At 31.9% G+C, this 19,164-nt stretch overlaps 1 protein-coding gene across 3 annotated transcripts in view; it reads right to left on the minus strand.

The window, feature by feature from the left end:
* LOC148615273 (uncharacterized) overlaps positions 1–19,164 on the minus strand; it is a 146,553-nt gene that overhangs the window by 126,915 nt on the left and 474 nt on the right. Inside the window, exons 1-2 of one of the 3 annotated variants that reach the window (XM_088590053.1) lie at positions 18,575–18,779; positions 9,583–10,244 (exon numbers count right to left, since the gene is read on the minus strand). In XM_088590053.1, coding sequence (XP_088446179.1) covers positions 9,583–10,158 — 576 coding nt within the window. In that variant the 5' untranslated portion in view covers positions 10,159–10,244; positions 18,575–18,779. Of the gene's footprint in view, positions 1–9,582; positions 10,245–14,104; positions 14,197–18,574; positions 18,780–19,164 lie in introns of those variants that run through there. The other 2 variants (XM_088590055.1, XM_088590056.1) reach the window with 2 other exon arrangements.

Raw genomic sequence — 19,164 nt, forward strand, 5'->3', positions numbered from 1 at the left:
ATATTACACCCCATCATTCTCCTTGTTCAGTAGAGGTATGCAAAATTGGTGTCATCTGAAAGCTGAATGAATCAGCAATACTCTAAAAACTTCATTTTCTTTATTCAGTGTAGGGTAAAACAATTCTGAACAAAAACTCTAGGCCCCTTGATATGGCTAAATTTCAAAATGAAAGTAGTGATTTCTGCACCTGTCTACTTTCACTTTACCGTTCTTTCTTAGAAGGCACATAAGGTATGTTGATATTTTTATGAGAGTTAAGGTAAAGGGTGACCATCATAATGATACCCCTCTAGCACTATCAGTACTAATGTAAAAAAAAATTTGAGCCTTATAAAAAGCTGAAATTAACATAGAAAGTAATGGAGACCAGAAATAGTGGTATGACACCTTAAGCCCTGCAAAATGTTGGACTTCGGTAAATCATATTACATTTCTGTCAAAAGAAAGATATATAAAAACTATTTCTAACAAGTAAATTATTTCTCACTTCATATTATCACTAACATTTAGCTAATCAGTTAAACAAATTGTCAAAATGAACAAACGAGACTGAACATCAATTTAATGATATCAAATTTTTACCTGACCAATTTTTCATTTTATCTTACACTGAATAATGATATAAAAAATAATGTTTAGCATGATGTAAAAAAATGACCAACATAAACTATTTTACATCATTATAATCGTTGATTTTGTATTCATAAATCATTCTTTAATAAACACAGATATATGTACATGTAGTTCCATACTAAAATGCTAAGAATTTGTAGAAAAAATTTGACTGCACTCCCTAAATAGCTATTTATTTTCTGCACATGAATTCTAACAAATGTAATAACAGCTATCTGCCCACTGATCTGACAAAACTTATTTCTTTGTAATAATTTTCTTACATAACAGTGATTTTAGAAGATTTTTATTATCAAATTAAAGTTCAGGTCTTTGCCAAGAAAACGGTGAGAATCAAAATAATAGTACATTCACTTGAGATTTGTATAAATTGAGATGTCTATAAGGGAGAGCATGCAAAATAAATTATCTCCCTTTGAATAAGATAAATTGATAAAAAAGTTGTTCTCAAGTAAAAACAAAAATGATTCAGTATCACATCACTAAGCTTCAGACTTCTTGAATACATTTGATCTAAAACTGTTACAAATTGTGAAATAATATTTGTACACTGTAGGCTCTAGAAGCTAGAATCACTCACACGTAGATATCGGAAAACCTCTACTTTAATACACTTGTAGCCTAGTCATGACATAGTTTGTTTTTTTATACCAGCCAGTTTACCTATCAGAGGCTGTATAATACCCGGCAACACTGAAGTGCCAATCATTTAAAACATTTCATTCATTTTATCTTCAAAACAGTAAAAATCATATCACAGTACATGTAATAGCATCAATAAAGGTTTGTATATTGTCTACAGCTAAAATCAAAATGAAACCTTTAGTAAAGCTTTCTTAATGATTTAGACAGAAGTAGAAAATTAGGTACATACCCAGAGTTCTTTAAATAGTCATAACAATGATTATTGCTCCAATACTATAACTGATAACATAACCCATAAAGCATACTAACTGCAGGTGTTTTCATCGAAATCTTGAAAAAAGAATTTATTTTTAAATTTTAAAAAAAAGCTGAGAAGGATGCAAAATGATGACAATTGCTAACCAAGACCAAGGGAACCTCAAAATGAATGTCTAGCACACTTAAGTACAAAGTCGATAAAAATAAAACAGAAAACCTCAGAAATCACTGTCACTGTAAACTGTTTAATAAATGTTGCTATAAAATAACTCTTATCTTCTAGACATAATGGTTCAAAATCACTTTTATATACTATAATTCCTGATATTACATTAAGCAAGAGTTATATACAATTTACAGCAAAAGCCATTTGATTATGAAAATTTCTCACATTGACAGGTTTCCATAACCAACGAGCTAAAGTTGTAGATTCTGTTTCTCTTAATTTTTCAAAACTTTTTCAAAACATCATTCAGCATCTGTGTCATGGCAAAATTCTAGTTATCAAATTTCTATCAGATGTAAATAGTTGTTACAGGAGAAAAAAGTTAGAAACATCACAGCTTTGCTTTTAACCAATCCAATTATATAGACAATGGAGTACAATCACACAACAACCAACTGCACTTTTCTATTTCAGCCAACCAGCACCTGAAAACTTCAATCTCTCTAAAGATGAGAATATATTTCTCACACCATAAAGGAGTGTGAAAATCAATTAAAAATTAGAGAAACATGGACTGTAACAGGAAGTCAAGTCAAAGGACTGTAACAGGTGTCAGACAACAGATTTTTACAGGCAAAGGACTGTTACAGGAAAGTGTGCCAATGGACTGATTTAGGAAAATTAGACAAAGAGCTGTTACAGACTAGTATAACATGAGACTGTTACAGGCAAGTCAGGCAAAGGACTGTTACTGTTACAAGCAGGCCAAACATGAGACTGTTACATGTAAGTCAGGCAATGTTTGTTACAAACAATCAAGGCAAGGTACCATTACAGGACACTGTTACAGGCAAGTCAGACAAGGGACTATCACAGGCAGGTCAGAAAAAGAACTGTAACAGGCAAGGAGTTACTGGTAAGTCAGACAAAGTACTGTTTTATGTAGGTCAACAGGGTGATGTTACAGGCCAGGAGCTGTTACTGGTAAGTCAGACAAAGTATTATTTTATATAGGTCAACAGGGGGATGTTATAGGCCAGGAGCAGTTACTGGTAAGTCAGACAAAGTACTGTTTTATGTAGGTCAACAGGGTGATGTTACAGGCCAGGAGCAGTTACTGGTAAGTCAGACAAAGTACTGTTTTATGTAGCTCAAAAGGGGAATGTTACAAGCCAGGGGCTTTACTGGTAAGTCAGACAAAGTACTGTTTTATGTAGGTCAACAGGGGGATGTTAAAGGCCAGGAGCTGTTACTTGTAAGTCAGACAAGGGACTTTTACAAGCAAGTCAGACCAGGGCCTGTTACATGTAAGTCAGGTACGGGACTGTTACTTGCAAGCCCATGGGAATTCCAATAACTTGATGATAAAGGGTTTCCCCAAAGCAAATGAAATGTTGTCTAACAGGAATTCAAGTGCTGTAAGCATATCAAAAAAAGTCCAATTAACATAGTTTTTATATTTTTTTGTTGCCAAAAAATGATCTAAAAGAATTTGAACAAATATATTCACATACTGATTTATTACATGACCATTTGATAAGACATGTGAATATTTGTTTTATGAGATTATGCGGAAGTGTAGTGTATAAAGTTGAAAAATCCAAACTTTGAACAGATTCGAAAAGATCCACATAGCCATGTAATTTATCAAGCACTTCAAGTGAGTTTTTAACACTCCAAAAGTACTTAATTCCACTATTTTCATAAGCTTTGTTACAAAAATTTATAATCAGATATTTTATTGTATTGAGTGCACTAGTAAGTAAAATAGAAAGTCTAGTTGTATAGCAATGACTTGAAAAGGAAATGCATCTATAAGGTGATATGTAAAGTTTGGGAAGCCAGTACATAGTAGGATCCTCCATGCTAGTAGGCTCAGCTTGTAAAGAGGTGGCGAGGAGTTCGCGTTTGTTCACAAGTTCACTTTCTGAAAATTTAGTCCGTTGGAATTTTGGTGCATTCGTAATTTCTTTTTTGCAGAATTTCAATATACAATTTACAACAATAAATAATACTATTTACAGCCAGCAGGAACAAAAGCAAATTCATTGCTGAGTTCTTTTAATATGTTTGGGAAATACTGTTTTGATGCTGTTTATTAGGAGTAAAGTGTTCCTCCAAATATTTTATCCATTTGTCTACTGTTTTCATTACTGTTTTGAAGAAAGAATCTAAAACTTTCAAGCATTACTTGGGAAATGTAGCAAGTCAACTTTTTTGCCAAAATAGGAGGTGTCAACTATAAAAAGCCATTTTTTCTACTTTCACTCATTAAAACTATTTTCATGTTGTTCTTAATAAAAAGTGTGTAACACCATAGAGTAATGTTTGATCTATTTTATATTTGCCAAAATTTTATTCCAGTCTCTAAAGAAATACAGTATTTTAATATTCAATATGTTTTAACATTTCTTGTAGACCTACTCATAAACATTAAATACAAAACTGGTACCTTCTATTCTATTTGTACCAGTACTAAACTGTTTTACATATGCTGTTTTGATACAATGGTTTTCATATGAATGACTGCACTAATTTACAGTATGTTAACTATCCATTAACACATTAAACTATGTTATTTTTTTATATAATTTGTATCAACAAGTTTTCTCTGATTATCAAATTTTACTCATCATATAAACAATCTGCCAAAAATGTTGGCTGTCTTACAACATATTATCTATAATTACATCTAGATCTAAAATAAAATAATTATTTTTCCCTTGTGATAGTAGTGTAAATGATATAGATTTATTTTCGTTACATCCCAGCAGGTGCTATCACTCTGTACCTTATGATATGTCGGTCAGTCAATGTCATCTCATCGTTATAGTACCCCTACCTATATCTCCAGGAGCTCAATGATGATCTTTAAGTTCACCTAATGTGCTAAGACAGCCAACATGTGTGGCCTTAAGTTTTGAGTTTGAACTGGTTTTTGCTATTAAACAAATGGAGTTATCTCCCTTAACTGAATACTGAAGAAACGTGTCAATTTCCATATAAAGTGCCTATTCATTTAATCAGAGGGAGATCCTGGAATCCCCCATTTGTAGCTTAAGTTTGGTAATTTTGCAGCACAGAACTATGGCAAAAATTAGCAAATACAGTAAAAGCCTAAAATACCCCCCCAAAAAAAAAAAATAAAAAAAAAAAAAAAACCCTTTCTAAATACCTGGATTCATCCCTATTTAATGAAATCATACATTTTGACCATTTGTGTAATTTGTCATAATTCCATCGAAATCTAACAATCCTTAGGAGATTCCATCTAACAGTTCAAATGCACAAGAAATCTTAACAATTTTGTTATTAAAGAAACATAGGTTTTCACATTATTTACTCAATGAAGGTCAACTAGATTCAATTATTACTTTACATGTAATTTAAATCAATTCACAAAGTTTAAAATTAACATAAATGCTCAACTATATAAAATACATGTCTTTAACTACTAACATAATTTACTTGTCAAAAGGAAGATTATCTTCAATAAATCATTTCAAATATTTATATTGAATTTTCCACTTGAACTTTTGACTTCATTTTACAAAAACAATATTTTTAATTTTTCAGTGTTTACACATAATTTGAAATGTAATGGACCTGTACATTGACCTTTGACTAAGTAGACATGTACATGTATGTCCTCCATCACTGTATAGACCTATCAACTTGTTTACCCTTAACAGTAACGGAGATTCATGGGCAAAAATAAATGGGAAGGATCCATTTGTGTTATCCCAGTATATTATTTTAAGTCTGAAATGCTTTAAAATACAAAATTAAATTACACAAGTAATCCATCCAGCTAATATTCATAGTCTTTTTGGATTAGATAGTGGAATGCAACAAAGTATAGCAAGCTCAGAGGTACAGCAATCCCTGTAGTCAGGAGTGAGAGAAATAGCTTATCAATTGTAAAGCATAAAAAGTATGATGGTGGTAAAACAAGGCACAGAGTTACTTCATGAATCGCTGAAAATAAGTACAGGTTTTAAAGACAAAATTGTACTAATATAATACTGATGTAAACATATAGTTGTTCTGTTACATGATAGAATACTGGACAACATCTTATAAAATAGTCACTTCTTTATAAATTATTTGGTTTGAATTACCATTTCTATTACTCTAACATTTCTCTAAATTAACATAATATGACCAGAAACAAGAAGATATTACATTTTCCTCACCTTATTACCCAATATTCGCAAGGATTACTTTGGGGAGGGTCATGGGCCATTGGCCCTAAAAAAGCAAAATGATAGAAAGACATTGGTTGATGGTCAATCTTTTGTGTCAAAATAATGCATTATTCATATTATTGGTTTATTGTATTATTTCAAATCACTAATACTTATCACAAGAATGGGTCATTGACACAGTATGAGAAAATTCAAGACTTATCACTGATTTGCCAAAGATGTCACATTGAACACATTTCTTAATAGTACTTGTAGATTAATACCCACATAGACAATTATTTGCAAAACATAGATTACATGTACTAAACAAAACTCCATACTATGTACCCTGAGAGTACAAAGATGCGAAAAATAAACCAAGATATCGATATATCAGCAAATTTACATGATAATATATCAAATAATGACCATCACTGCAAAATTATTCATAGACCAGATAGTGTATTAAAGGAACAATTTCTGACCATTATAATTGACTTGAGTAACTTTCCCACATACATGTACATTTGCTATTCCTATGTAGTAGTACTATTACATGAAATTTACCCATGAGAAAGTTTATAATATATAACAATTTAAAATCTCTTATACCGGTAATAAAGTTTTACCAGTGGGTTTTCAGGCAATTTTCTATACTTTATGTAGGATAATTATGGTAATTAGATATTACGTTACAAAGGTCATTAGGTCAATGATAAATTTGGTCAAATTCAGCCCGAAAAATGGAAGCTACATTTTTTGTATTACACAGCCTAAACATTTATTTCACTTCAAGATATTAAATTTTCACATGATTAAATGACATTAAAAATATTTACTCATAAGCTAGGTGCAAAAGAATTAAAAAATAAAACAGAAAAAGTTACATAATGAAAAACTTTAAATGGTTACTAAATATTTATAACAATAATACCTTTACTCAAGATTTCTTTGTTCAATTTCTATAAAAGTTATTTTAAAGGATCTTGTTTACAATATTATATCTCCTTCATTACAGGATTACTGTCTACATGGTATACTCTACCTAAACATGGACTTATATATAGTACTGATAGCCAAACTATTATAATTATATACATTGTAAAATAAATTTAAACAATTTGAAAATATTTGTAATATGGTCTAGTTTTGATAAAAGATTGATAAAAAAAAAGTAACTCTTTAGAAATAATGCAGAACCTACTGATAATAAGTACAGTCCTTTGATTAAAAATGCCAACATATTTCGGTATTGAAAGGAAATTTAATGAAAGCAGGATCGTATGCGTGTATTGGATGTTCCCTACCACTGATGATATTTCAAGTTACCTATATAAAAAAAACCTACAAAATAAATGCATCCAGAAGGTCTTCTATGATTGAGAAGTACATGTATGTCCTGTAACTTCAATAAAACATCAACACTTCATAACAATAAACCAAATATAGAAGATATATGCCATGCAGTTCTAGAGGAGATCCATAAAGTCATCGATTGTTAAGAAATCTTAAAAAATAGTCTACGGTAAGTAAAAACAAAAAGTCTGATAACTAGTTAAACAATTGTCCAATTAAAATTATGGTAGTGTATGCACATCTACAATTCATAAAAAACAATCTTACCAAATTTGAAAAGAATTTGACAAGTAGCTTCAGAACACATGTGACCAAAAAGTAAGTGTAACAGACAACAGAGGCTTAAATAAGTAACGGTATGTGCATGTTCAAATCTCATTACTGAGTCTAAGTTCGGTACCTCCTTCAGAATGTGTTGAATCAAAATGGTGGTTCAGAATAAATATCTTCAATTCATAACAATCCAACTAAATTTTGAAAGAATCCTACAAGCAGTTTTAAAGATGTGATCACATAGTAAATGTAACAGATGGACATAGTCATTACTACATGTATGTCCTTAAGTCTGTTGGTGGAGAGGGAAAAAGATAACCTCCCTGGTATATATGTATGTATGTATGTAAACTATAAAATGTGATACTAAGGAGCTATACATATTTCCAAGGAACTATATTCTACCACAAATATTATAAATACATACATGTACATATGTGAAAAGGCATTTCATGTTCTTTTCATTTTCATCATTGATTAAATTATTTGATAGAAAGTATTCAGATTTAAATGTTATGATAAGTCTGTTCAGTGCCTTTTCATACAATCTCTTAGATTTACCACATTATATAAACATTTTTAACCTACTGATTTATTCCCACAAAAAAAAAAACACAAATTGCTACCAGTACTTGAAATTGTTTAAGTTAGCATGTACTTTATATGACAACTATTTCAGCCCAGCAAAATCAAAATGATCTGACTTTTCCAAATCAAAGGCAAAAGACAACGAAATAACAACAACTGAACAATACACATCTTGGTAGGTAGTAAGCCAACAAAGAAAATTCAGGCAATCTAATAAAATCTCTTTATAAATTTCCACAGACAAGAGTAAGAGTGATTTGAATATTAATCCCCTTAAGAATGCAAATAGCTCAGTCTAAGGTGACCTGTCAATAGGAACCAAAGGCATGTGAATTATTGGCCATAAAATAAAGATGAAATGGTTTTGTTCGTGCTTGTACTTTCTATGCACAGGACTTACGCCATGATGAGTAACCACTATATTGAATTATACTGCATTATAATCCTTAACATAGCCATGTAATTTAATTGTTTATGTTAAGTTACAAATTCTTCATGGATTCATATCATTTGTGTGGTAAATTTTTGGAAAAGTTTAGAATTTTTTAATACTCTTAATATGCTGCCGGAAACACTGAAAATTTAAACTTCAGAACGATTTCAAAATTTATTATCTAATGACTAATTTCAAGTGCACTTGAACTTGTTTGTTCTCCTTATATTAGAAATAACCTGAAAACCAAAACAGTACTTATTTGTGACATCAGTTTTTTGATACAGGCTAATTTAAATAATGTTAATTTTGTTCCAACCATCTGTCAGGAATTTCATCCCAATTTGACACAATGCATTTAAGGAGCAATATGCCCTAAACACTCCTAATTATATCAACATTAAACTTGGCTATGTACATTGAAGTAAGATTTAAATTTCTACAAGGCATCATTTTAAGTACCTGTTTTAGATATCAATGATACTATTTTCTAATTTTAAATGGTCAAAGATGTTTAAAATAAGATTTATCAAACCATAGCATTTCACTGTGTACAATATAATGACTGAGTATTTCTGGCAGGTAAATACATTATAGTACTTGACCCTTTCTACAAGTTCTTCACATAAATAAAATATTATGGCATAGTATAAGTTCTAAGTTACAAATATTCGAAGCAATATCACCATTGGTGTAAAAGTTTAAAACATTACTACAGTAATTCAAACTTCAATAAAATTTGATATACTGTATTCGTATAGAGAAGTGCAACATGTTTCCAAACATCACCATTCAATCAGTTGGAGTATAATCTAGTCTTACCAAATGAAGATAGGGGTTCAAATACTCAGACCAATAGTCCAGGGATTTTGTGGGTAAAAAAAAAAAACTTTTCTAGGATTATTATCAGCTAATCCAACCAAACTGTTAATTACATGTACCTCCATATTCCCAATATTTCCAATGATAATATCACATCAACTTTTATCATTTTTACTGCAGCCTTAGTACTTACTTTATTAAGAAATATTTCTACCTACCATTTTGGTTCTCTCATCACTCAGATGAACTACTGCCACAAAATACTCCTTTGAACCTTTTTTAGTCTTGACCTTTTGTGGTTTGATGTTGACTGTATGTTCTGTGTGTAACTGTGTTACTGCTATAGATGCCCTCCTTTTGTATATGGCAGCACTTGCTCTAATGCCTTCCTCAGGGGAACTTGGTCTAATGTCTTCCTCAGGGGAACTTGTATCTGTTAGGACTTGTGTTACTGTCTTCCTCTTCCACAAAGACAGGACACTACCATGATGCTGGCTTGACAGTTTATCAGGAAGAAGTAACTGACTGTTTGTTTCTGAAGAGACTACTGCCACAGATGCTCGTCTCCCCCACCTTGACCTTGATACTGATGATTTCATTTCAATGTCATGATCATCTGCATGTTTTTTTAAAGCAGCATGTATCCTCTCTGTAGATTTCCTTTTCCATTTAGAATGCAGTGTAGCACCAATGTAAAGTGGGCTAAAAGAATCAAAGGACCATTTCTTCTTTTCTTTAACTAGTGGTTCTGGAGACAGAACCCCTGCAAGGGAGTGTCTCCTTTTCTCTGTCATACTGCGGTATAATATATTGTCAAGTTACCATGGAGTCAGATCTACTGGAGAAATCAGTTTCAATGGCTGTATTACTTGGTTTCTTTCTGTAAAATACAAAACTCTATACATGTAGGAGAATACATGAACTAAACAATAAAGTCTATGAACGTTCAAAGCTACCCTACTATTAAAACACTCCCTTATACAACAACCTGACCATAGAATTAAACTCAAACAGGCTAGGTTAATTCAAATTCTGTATTTTGGCAGGTGTAACATTTGGCATTTCTGAAGCAAAAATGTATATGAAAAATGTAGTGCACTAAGTATTTAAACCAAAAGTAAATAGTCCGCAGAACTTATTTTGGTGTTTTAAGGCAGATCACTAAAATACACAAAAATTTTCACCTTGTAAAAATAACCCACTACATGGTAAAACAAGAGGTTAGAATTCAATTAAGTGATACCAATAGCTGAAACAAGACCAGTAAGTCTCGGTAAAAAAAGTAGTAACCTTGACCTTTGACCTACATATCCAAAATTTTAATTAGGTTACAAGTTACTATTTCTTATTTGAAAAGCCCTGTGCTGGTGTGGGTCACCAGTGGCAAAAGACTAAGCCCGGAGCAGGACTAAGCTTGTCGTTGAAGGCAACTAAATAGCACTCAGAACTCTAGCTGTGTGCTAGGGCACTCTGCCCACTGAGCAACTGTGTTGTGTGCCCAAGGTGATGGAATGGGGTGCCCCTGGCATGTTACATGCTGGGGTCGTCAGGCCATAATATGGAAAACCTGAATGCAAACCATGGTGGTGCAACATGTTAAGAAAGATGCCACATTCCTCGCACATGAAAGAACCCTGCTGTGGTATTCATTAGGAGTAGGAATCTTTGCACTTGTACAGGAGGCTAAATTGCCCGACCATACCCACCTCTCCCTATTTCCAGTGGCAATCAAAATTCATTGACCCTATAATCCTTGTGTCCCATCCCATTTATCTTTTCATCATCATTTCATGTTCATCGCCTAGATATAGCTGATAATCAATCAATCCTACTTGAAATTATGCAAAAATGTTGATATGAATTAATTTTGAAAAAGAATATTTTAGTAATAGTGATTTATTTAACAACTATAAATCAATAAAAGTAAGTCTATCAATATAATTACTTTCTCAGTTTCTGTGAAGTTTCATCATGATTCATCCAATTATCAAAAATTAACCTATCTGGACTGATTAACAAACAAAAAGCCTAATTCTATACAGTACTGCTTTTGCAAATGCAGGGGGAGTGATAGTTGTTTATAAGTGGAGATGCATGATATGTACCATGAACTAAAACAGCCAATGAGGTTAAGAACATATAAATCTGCTACATCCTGAACTATATAACTCAATGAAAAATATTTACATTCAATAAAAAATAATAACATGCTATTCATTTCAATACACATGTGCAAGTCAATACTTCACATTGTAAATTTTTTGCTTTAGTCAACTTACTCAAATGCTATTATATGGTATTATAATTATTTAGAACATTTTACATTTATATAACCCAAATTATATTTTTTGTCTATTTTTACTTTGTCAAATAATAGTAATACACTCTTGGTTACTTTGTATAGTTAATAAATATCTTGTTAATTATTACCGCTGTTGTCAGTTTGCTTTACTTGCATCCCTGTTGTTAATAGTTTATGTTACCAAATGCATGCATTGCTTCTTTGGTATGCACTTACCAATTTAAAGAATTCCTCCTTTAAAAAAAACAGTGCTTGTGGGACTAAATTTTGAAAATTGTCAGTAGCTAACTGAGATTTAGTCATTATATTTCATTGGAATCTTCAGATAATGATCTCATTAATATATGGCCACTTTTATGAGACCTTTATTTTCCACTTAATACAAAAAAACAGTCATACAAATATTGGTATAATGATAATATGAAAGTAAAATCTCATCAGCACCATTAAAATCAAATACATAAGCTTAAATTGTACCCCAAAAAAAATTGTTACCAAGTAACTCGTTCAAAGTTCAACCTCACTATTATCTTCTTAATAAAGGATGCACCATTACATTTGTACCTTTATAATTAGTATATCTTAGTAATCTGTATTAATTCTGTCCCTTAATAGTAGGTCCATACAAATACAGGATATTTTTCTCTCATTCACTGATCCAGGGGGTTAAGAGTGTTGGAACCTTTTTAAATAAGGCATGGTGCAGTAAGACAGATACGTAGGTAAGTCAACTTTTTGGTGCATGCCTGTCAATTACTGAGAAATCTCCAAAGCCGAAAAAACAATATTATGTTTTCGATCACCATTCTAAAATTTTGTAGGGTTGGTAGGTAGGGATTTATTTTTATTCTTATTTAAATTTTGAAATGAAGTAAGTCATAATGACATCAAATTCAGACTACAATGAAAACCAGACTAAACATGTTATAGACTTAGTCCATGGCCTAATACGTTTTGGGATTTGGTGCTGCAGACATTTTTTATTTTGATGGTGGAGGTCAAAACAATAGTTATCTCTAGCGCCAAATCCCATAAGGGATTATCCACAACCAAGAGCACACTCACGTCATGTGTGTTTACAATTGATTCTAAATATAAACAACCAGTATTTCTGATTGTTTTTCCATCTAGGATAGAAGAAAAACATCTTTGGCCTTATTTTCTTCTTTTTTTCAAAATGTTAAATATTTTTTCAATGGAAAAATGTTCATAAATCAGCCCAGGAGGTAGGTAGTTGAATATGGTTCATATTTCTTCACATTTTGCTGGAGGAAAAACTTGGGGTCCAAGGTTAAATAGCAACTTTTTTTTTACATATCTTTTAGGAGTTCATGTTCCATACATGTACGCGTATATCCTATATATGAACTTTTTGAGTGTACAAGCAAGTATATTGGAAGAACTCCAACGATTTTTAGTTTAGCTATATATGTATATGTAAGAATGCATGTACTGACAACTCTTTATATGATTTTTAATAAAATATTTACCATAAAAAATCTTTTATAATACTTTAAAAAAAAAAGTATTATTTCAGTTTGGCATTATGTTGGATTTAAGAAAATAAGTAAAAAAAAATTATACAACTTACCCTTACTAAGGGGGTTAGTCATGCCGTCATGACTAAAGGGGTTTAGTCAGTTTTCCTTGCCTTTTGTTAACCAACTAACCATACCGCATAGCCATGACAGCATGACTAACTCCCTTTGTAAGGGTTAGTTTAACAAATTATTTTTTTAGTCATTTTCTAAATTCCAAAATAATTCTAAATTTATATAATACCTTGTTTTAAGTTTACTTACCATTTTTTGTTTAATTTCCAATTTATAGAAAACTATCACATTATGACTTTATGTACATGTTATTGTTTGTAAACAGTTTATGAATTGTACAAGTATGACAGGTCTATCAAGTCTACATTTGTTAAATCAAGTATGTTTTATACGTGTACAAAAGTACAAAAAGGGTTAACTGGCTTTTGAAATCAATGCACTTAAATACATGTATAAACATGAACAAAATCTGAACTTGACTGACAAACCTCAATATTATTTCTTCATTGGAATGGTAAAATTTGATTTTCAACATTTGAGCTTTGGCAAAATAAGTGGAGAAATAGAAATGAGGTTGTAATAATCTCCTTTTTTGAGCTCATTTTATTATGATATTGTACATATATATGCATGCAAGTTAAAATACATTGTACATGCAATGTTCTTTAAAAAATGTTTTATAGCCATAGTGATGTCAGATGATGTTATTGTTAGAATATTCAATAGACACAGATTTTGAATTATACAGAAAGATTTACTGTAAGATTATAGATGTACAAGTAACAACATATACTCAATCAACAAACGCAGGCATTTATATACAACAATGTTATAAAAAACAGCATTTTTGATAATTTTTGTAAAGTATAAAAAATAAATGCCTACCCTTTTTCTTATATTTGCAGATGGACAGATATGGATGAATCGCCCTTCTGTTAAAAGGATGACGGTTTTATTAAGTATCGAGACATTAATACTACACACCTAAAAATAACAAAGTTTAGTTAAATTGTGAAGAAGATTTACAGGATTGTGAAGTGCTGAATGAACATACATGTTAAGTTGGTTCTGAAACCAAATGATACTGGCAGTGCCTCTGGATATATTTTATACAGATGCAAAACAAGTACTATAGTATACAGTTTTGTCCAAGGAAACACTTTTCAGGCTACAAATGTACATAACTATTTAGAAGTTGATAAAATTGTTTGATACTAGATTTAGTTGAAATATTGATTTTGAAGGGTTAACTGTGAGCAAGTATCAATGGATTTAGCCTTAAAGTTCTTCATATACTGGTATTGTAATTTTGTTTCATAAGAATTTCAAATGTTTTCTGTCGAGTATGTTACTTTAAGTGGGAAATGTTTTCATTATGCAGTTTTATTCTCCTTTGCTATAGAACTGTTTAACTAGGACTAATGTAAAAACGAAGACATTATAGATGTAAATTCTAAGAAAATCAGACACTAATTTGGTCCTAAGGAAGAGTAATTGACAGGCTATTTAGGGAATTGAAAATGGAGCATGTCCAAACCCGAATAAGCCTATATATATGTATATATTTATTATAATAGTGCCACCCCAAAAGTTTGCGATCTTATATTGGTATGGTACTGACAGCAGCATCATTGTCAGCGGCATCCATGTTGTTGTCTATATTCACTTGGTCTCATACGATGACATTAGTTATGGTTGATCAACTGTTATGAAATTTTGATATGAATTTACTAACTACTAAAGGAAGGCTCTACTTAATTGGAGTTAATGGCCCCTGCCATTTTAAAATTAAGGCCATCCATGTAACTGACAGATACCACAATGTTGGTTTCTTTTAATCTAAAAAAAAAAAGCTGAGAGTCCAGATTAGAGCAACAAATTTTACCAAATGAACCAACATAAATTGAAATGGTCAATCCTTCACTAACACATCCATGCAAGTACACCTTCAAGAAAGAAGCTTTGTAATATGTATAGGACTTGCCTTATGGATATGGCAAGCCATTGTGGAATTTATTCCCCACTTATTGATATCAGTAGATATTTAGTAACATATGTTAATGGATATTTATCAACATGTGCATAATTTAATTATTGATATCAATAAATGGAGGAGTTTTCTAGACAATGCAAGTACTTTCAAGACAAAATGTATGTATGTTCAAATTTGTTCTTCCCGCAATACCAGTCTGCTTCCATAGTTGCTCCTCAGGCAATACCAGCCTGTGTCTACACTCGTTTCTTTAAAAAAAAATCGGAAAAAATGAGAACATTGATAGGCTGGGAATCCCCTTATTCCTGGAACCCTTCTCCTACAACACGTGAGCATATCCGCACTCCAACTTTGGGATGGCACCAAGTCGGAAAATAGCAGGGTAATATCTAGAATGTCATGTTCAGTATCTGGACCACCTTTTTTTCTCTGGATATGCCCTGGGTTTTCTACTATCTTTTGTGTTGTTGCTTTTTTACTCAAAGGTAATATTAAAGACTCATAGGAAACTTATAAATTCAGTAACAGTTTGTTCATTGACTTTGAGATTCTTGTCAAATTCATCTAGCTTTCCCGCCAAAAGGTCAAAATGATGAATCCAGTGCAGTTCCGATAAAGTTAGCTAAGAACCAAATGCGAACAAATGTAGGCCCGACATACTCAGAGCAACGGTCCGTTAGTTGGTCCTGCAGAATGAAAAGTTCTACCTGTCTATGAATGTTATATTTCCTTTTTCTTATATAAAACGATTTTTATCAGACTGCATTGAGATATCAAAAATTACAATCAATCAAAACAGGACGGTTTTGGTATTTTTTCTGACCTGACTAAAAATTGATTTTTCTCTCCATGTCCTGTCCTTGATTTAATCAGGAAGCTTATGTTACTAACACATCATTATTAATTTTTTACTCCAGGTCGTTGCGCCTTGCCTAAAAAATGATGTAGACTGAACATACTTTAGTTTAAGCTGGTTTTCAAAACGGTGTTATTGCTTTTGTTTGTTTTTATCAATTTAGGTCGAAGATCATAATTCAGAATCGATATAGAAGTCGCCGGAGCCTATAGCTTTGTAAAGCCTCTTAGCATCTGCAACTACCTCTTACATCGCCGCAGGGAAATAATTCCATTGACATATACCCCAGCCTGTTATGGTTAAAACACAAACATTTAAGTACCCTTTACCATTATTTCTGAAATATCAAGATCAACTTCATGTTATTTAGGCCAATGAACAAAACCAATACACAACTTTTACTCCGAACTAAATATGACGATTAATTTGGTTTGAATTAACAACGATCCAATTAAATACAGTTAACATCTAACCTCTTTTCAGTACATATGGCTCATTTCTGCACATTAACTCAATAATACCAGTCGTTTTCGATATTCAAGATGTCTACGAATTTTAGACGCATAATATATATAACAAGAATGGTCAAAGAGACAATAGAAGTCATACAATAAGGACACAACCCATGTCATAACCAAAACTGCTTTTAAATATAGTGTTTTAATTTTCATGTAGTAAAGACCCTATCAGTAAATCAAGGTTACAGACCACCAATTCAACCAGTGGGCATTTGGAACGTACGCAAAAAAAAGTCCTACGCAGAAATTACCCCCTGTTTGTCATAGTGCTGTGAAAAAAGTCCTCATTTTATTTTAGAAAATTAAACTGTTTCTGAAAGGAAAAACATTTCTGTACATTTTATAGGTTTATTGCTTCTTGTGATGTGAAGCCTAATCTCTATAATAATTTCTAAATGTGTCCCTATCTTGTAAAACACTGGGATTTCCCATGCTATTTATAGACCCTTCACTTTCGGTGACCAGTACTGCATTGCAAGTATGCTGACCCCACATGCCATTCTAAGGATTGTGAGCTGACATATGTAGAATCATGCTGATATATAGTAGTCTGCAGGTTAAGTTAAGGTAAAGTCCAGAGAAGCCATTAAATATTTGAAATTAGCATTGAAGCCTATGGGAAGTGGAATTAGTGGTTTCTAGCCTCAATGTTAACACCAAAAATGCTATTCGTAACGACTTGACAACAATATCATAACTATGTCACTTACGGATGAGCCTATTCAACGGTTATTTGATGTTAAGCAGGGAAGGAAATCATCCATACTAGGATGGAAAATATAAAGAGTGGTGCTGAGTACAAAAAAGGGGCGGTGATTCCAATGAAGGAATGGGTTATAGGCTATTCTTTGCTATTCGTTTTGCAAAATTTTTAATTAAAGGGTTACCCAATCCCTTAGTCCATCTTGATACATACGTTACTCTTCTGTGCATATTAGAATAGCAACATTTATTTAAAAATTGAGTCGTTCTTTGCATAAGAACGTTTAACCGAAAGGGTATGTTATACTATTTATGGCTACCGAAGACACTCTTATACCATGTATATCCCTCGATCTAGACAAAAACAAAACAAAAAACACAAAAAAAACAAAAAAAACAAACTACAAACTGACTGTTAGCTTGAAAAGAAATTAAGTATCGATCTAAATCTTCACAGATTTAAGTACGGTAATCGCCTCGATCGTGACGAGGGAAAGGAGATGACAAATAAACATGGAACTTTGCTTAAACGGTGACAAAGTAATTTTGACAATTTGCAATTTTCCCACGAATGGCATCAGTCTGCGGTCTGGTGTGACTGATATTTGTAATAATTTATGTAGTTGCACATGCGACAGTTTGTAACACTTAAGCCATAATTATCATCTGACAACTAACTACAGCTAGTTGTGAGGTGACAAGGGCAGGACTTATTTCAGGGATTGTGACTCCACTTTGAATGATTTGACAGACAGTTTTGACCTCGAGTTCGCTAAATTGAATTTCAACTTGAAAAGGCCAGCTAGTAGTTTGTAGTTCAATTATGCAAGATATTAGAGATTTTTGTGTTCGTTCATGTAAACCGACAACGAACCTAAATATTATGCAAACTGGCGCAGTGCTAAGATGTGAATTAAATTTATTGACTGTCATTGGTAATCAGAATGGTAAATTTAAATCAAGAGTTAAATTTTAATAATTTACAACAACAATTGAGTGTTTAGATACGCTTGAAGTCGATCACGGTTCTTTCCATTTATCGTATCCCTATTTTTGCAATTTGACAATTATTTAAAACAATCGATATAAATTGATTCAGTACACCAGTACTTTGATTTGATTGTTTGTTTCTTTGGGGGGGGGTTCGGTTTGCTTCCTTACTGTAGTTGTTGATTTACAGAAGGTTTTATTAAACGAGAAAATGATTAATGTCATAATGAAACTGTGAGTTCTATTTTTTTTTTAAAGAAAATTAAATCTAAAATTTATGGAAATAAATATCTTACCTTCAAAAGTTGCAGTTAAATCTTGAATTTAGTAGTCTACATGAAATACACGGTAAATCTACTATTGTCTATCGATCTTAGAGATAAAATCACTGACTATATTTTCAACGGCCGCTTACAAACTTATCTATATAGCTATATAGTATTCTGGAATCGTACTAACTTTCCGTGTTTTATTATCATTACGGACTACCAAGAGCCTCTTGGACGAGTTTAAATTTTTAAACCACCCTTTCGATTTATTCAAAACATAAAATGCACTTTACAATTTCAATTGTTGCTAATCTGCCTTTGCCAAGTATTCGCTTTAACGGACTATAAAACTAGATTGACAATGTTAAAATGCCCTTTAATATGATGGTATTTTCCATTGCTTATATCAACTTATACGATTCCCCCTTTAATTGCCTTTGAATCCAATACATAATATAATTACTCTAGTTTCGGCTTCAGGTGAATTCTTTTATTTTCCACCTTAAAACGGACTTCCTTCGACACGCAACACTCAATGCAGAATATAATATTTCATAATAATAATATATGATTGCCCATTAAGAGAAAAATTAGCGATACAAATAATTTAAAGGTAT

This window comes from Perna viridis, chromosome 6 (genome assembly GCF_037379345.1).
Source record: "Perna viridis isolate PV_CMFRI_1.1 ecotype Kerala chromosome 6, ASM3737934v1, whole genome shotgun sequence".
NCBI classification, from domain to species: domain Eukaryota; kingdom Metazoa; phylum Mollusca; class Bivalvia; order Mytilida; family Mytilidae; genus Perna; species Perna viridis.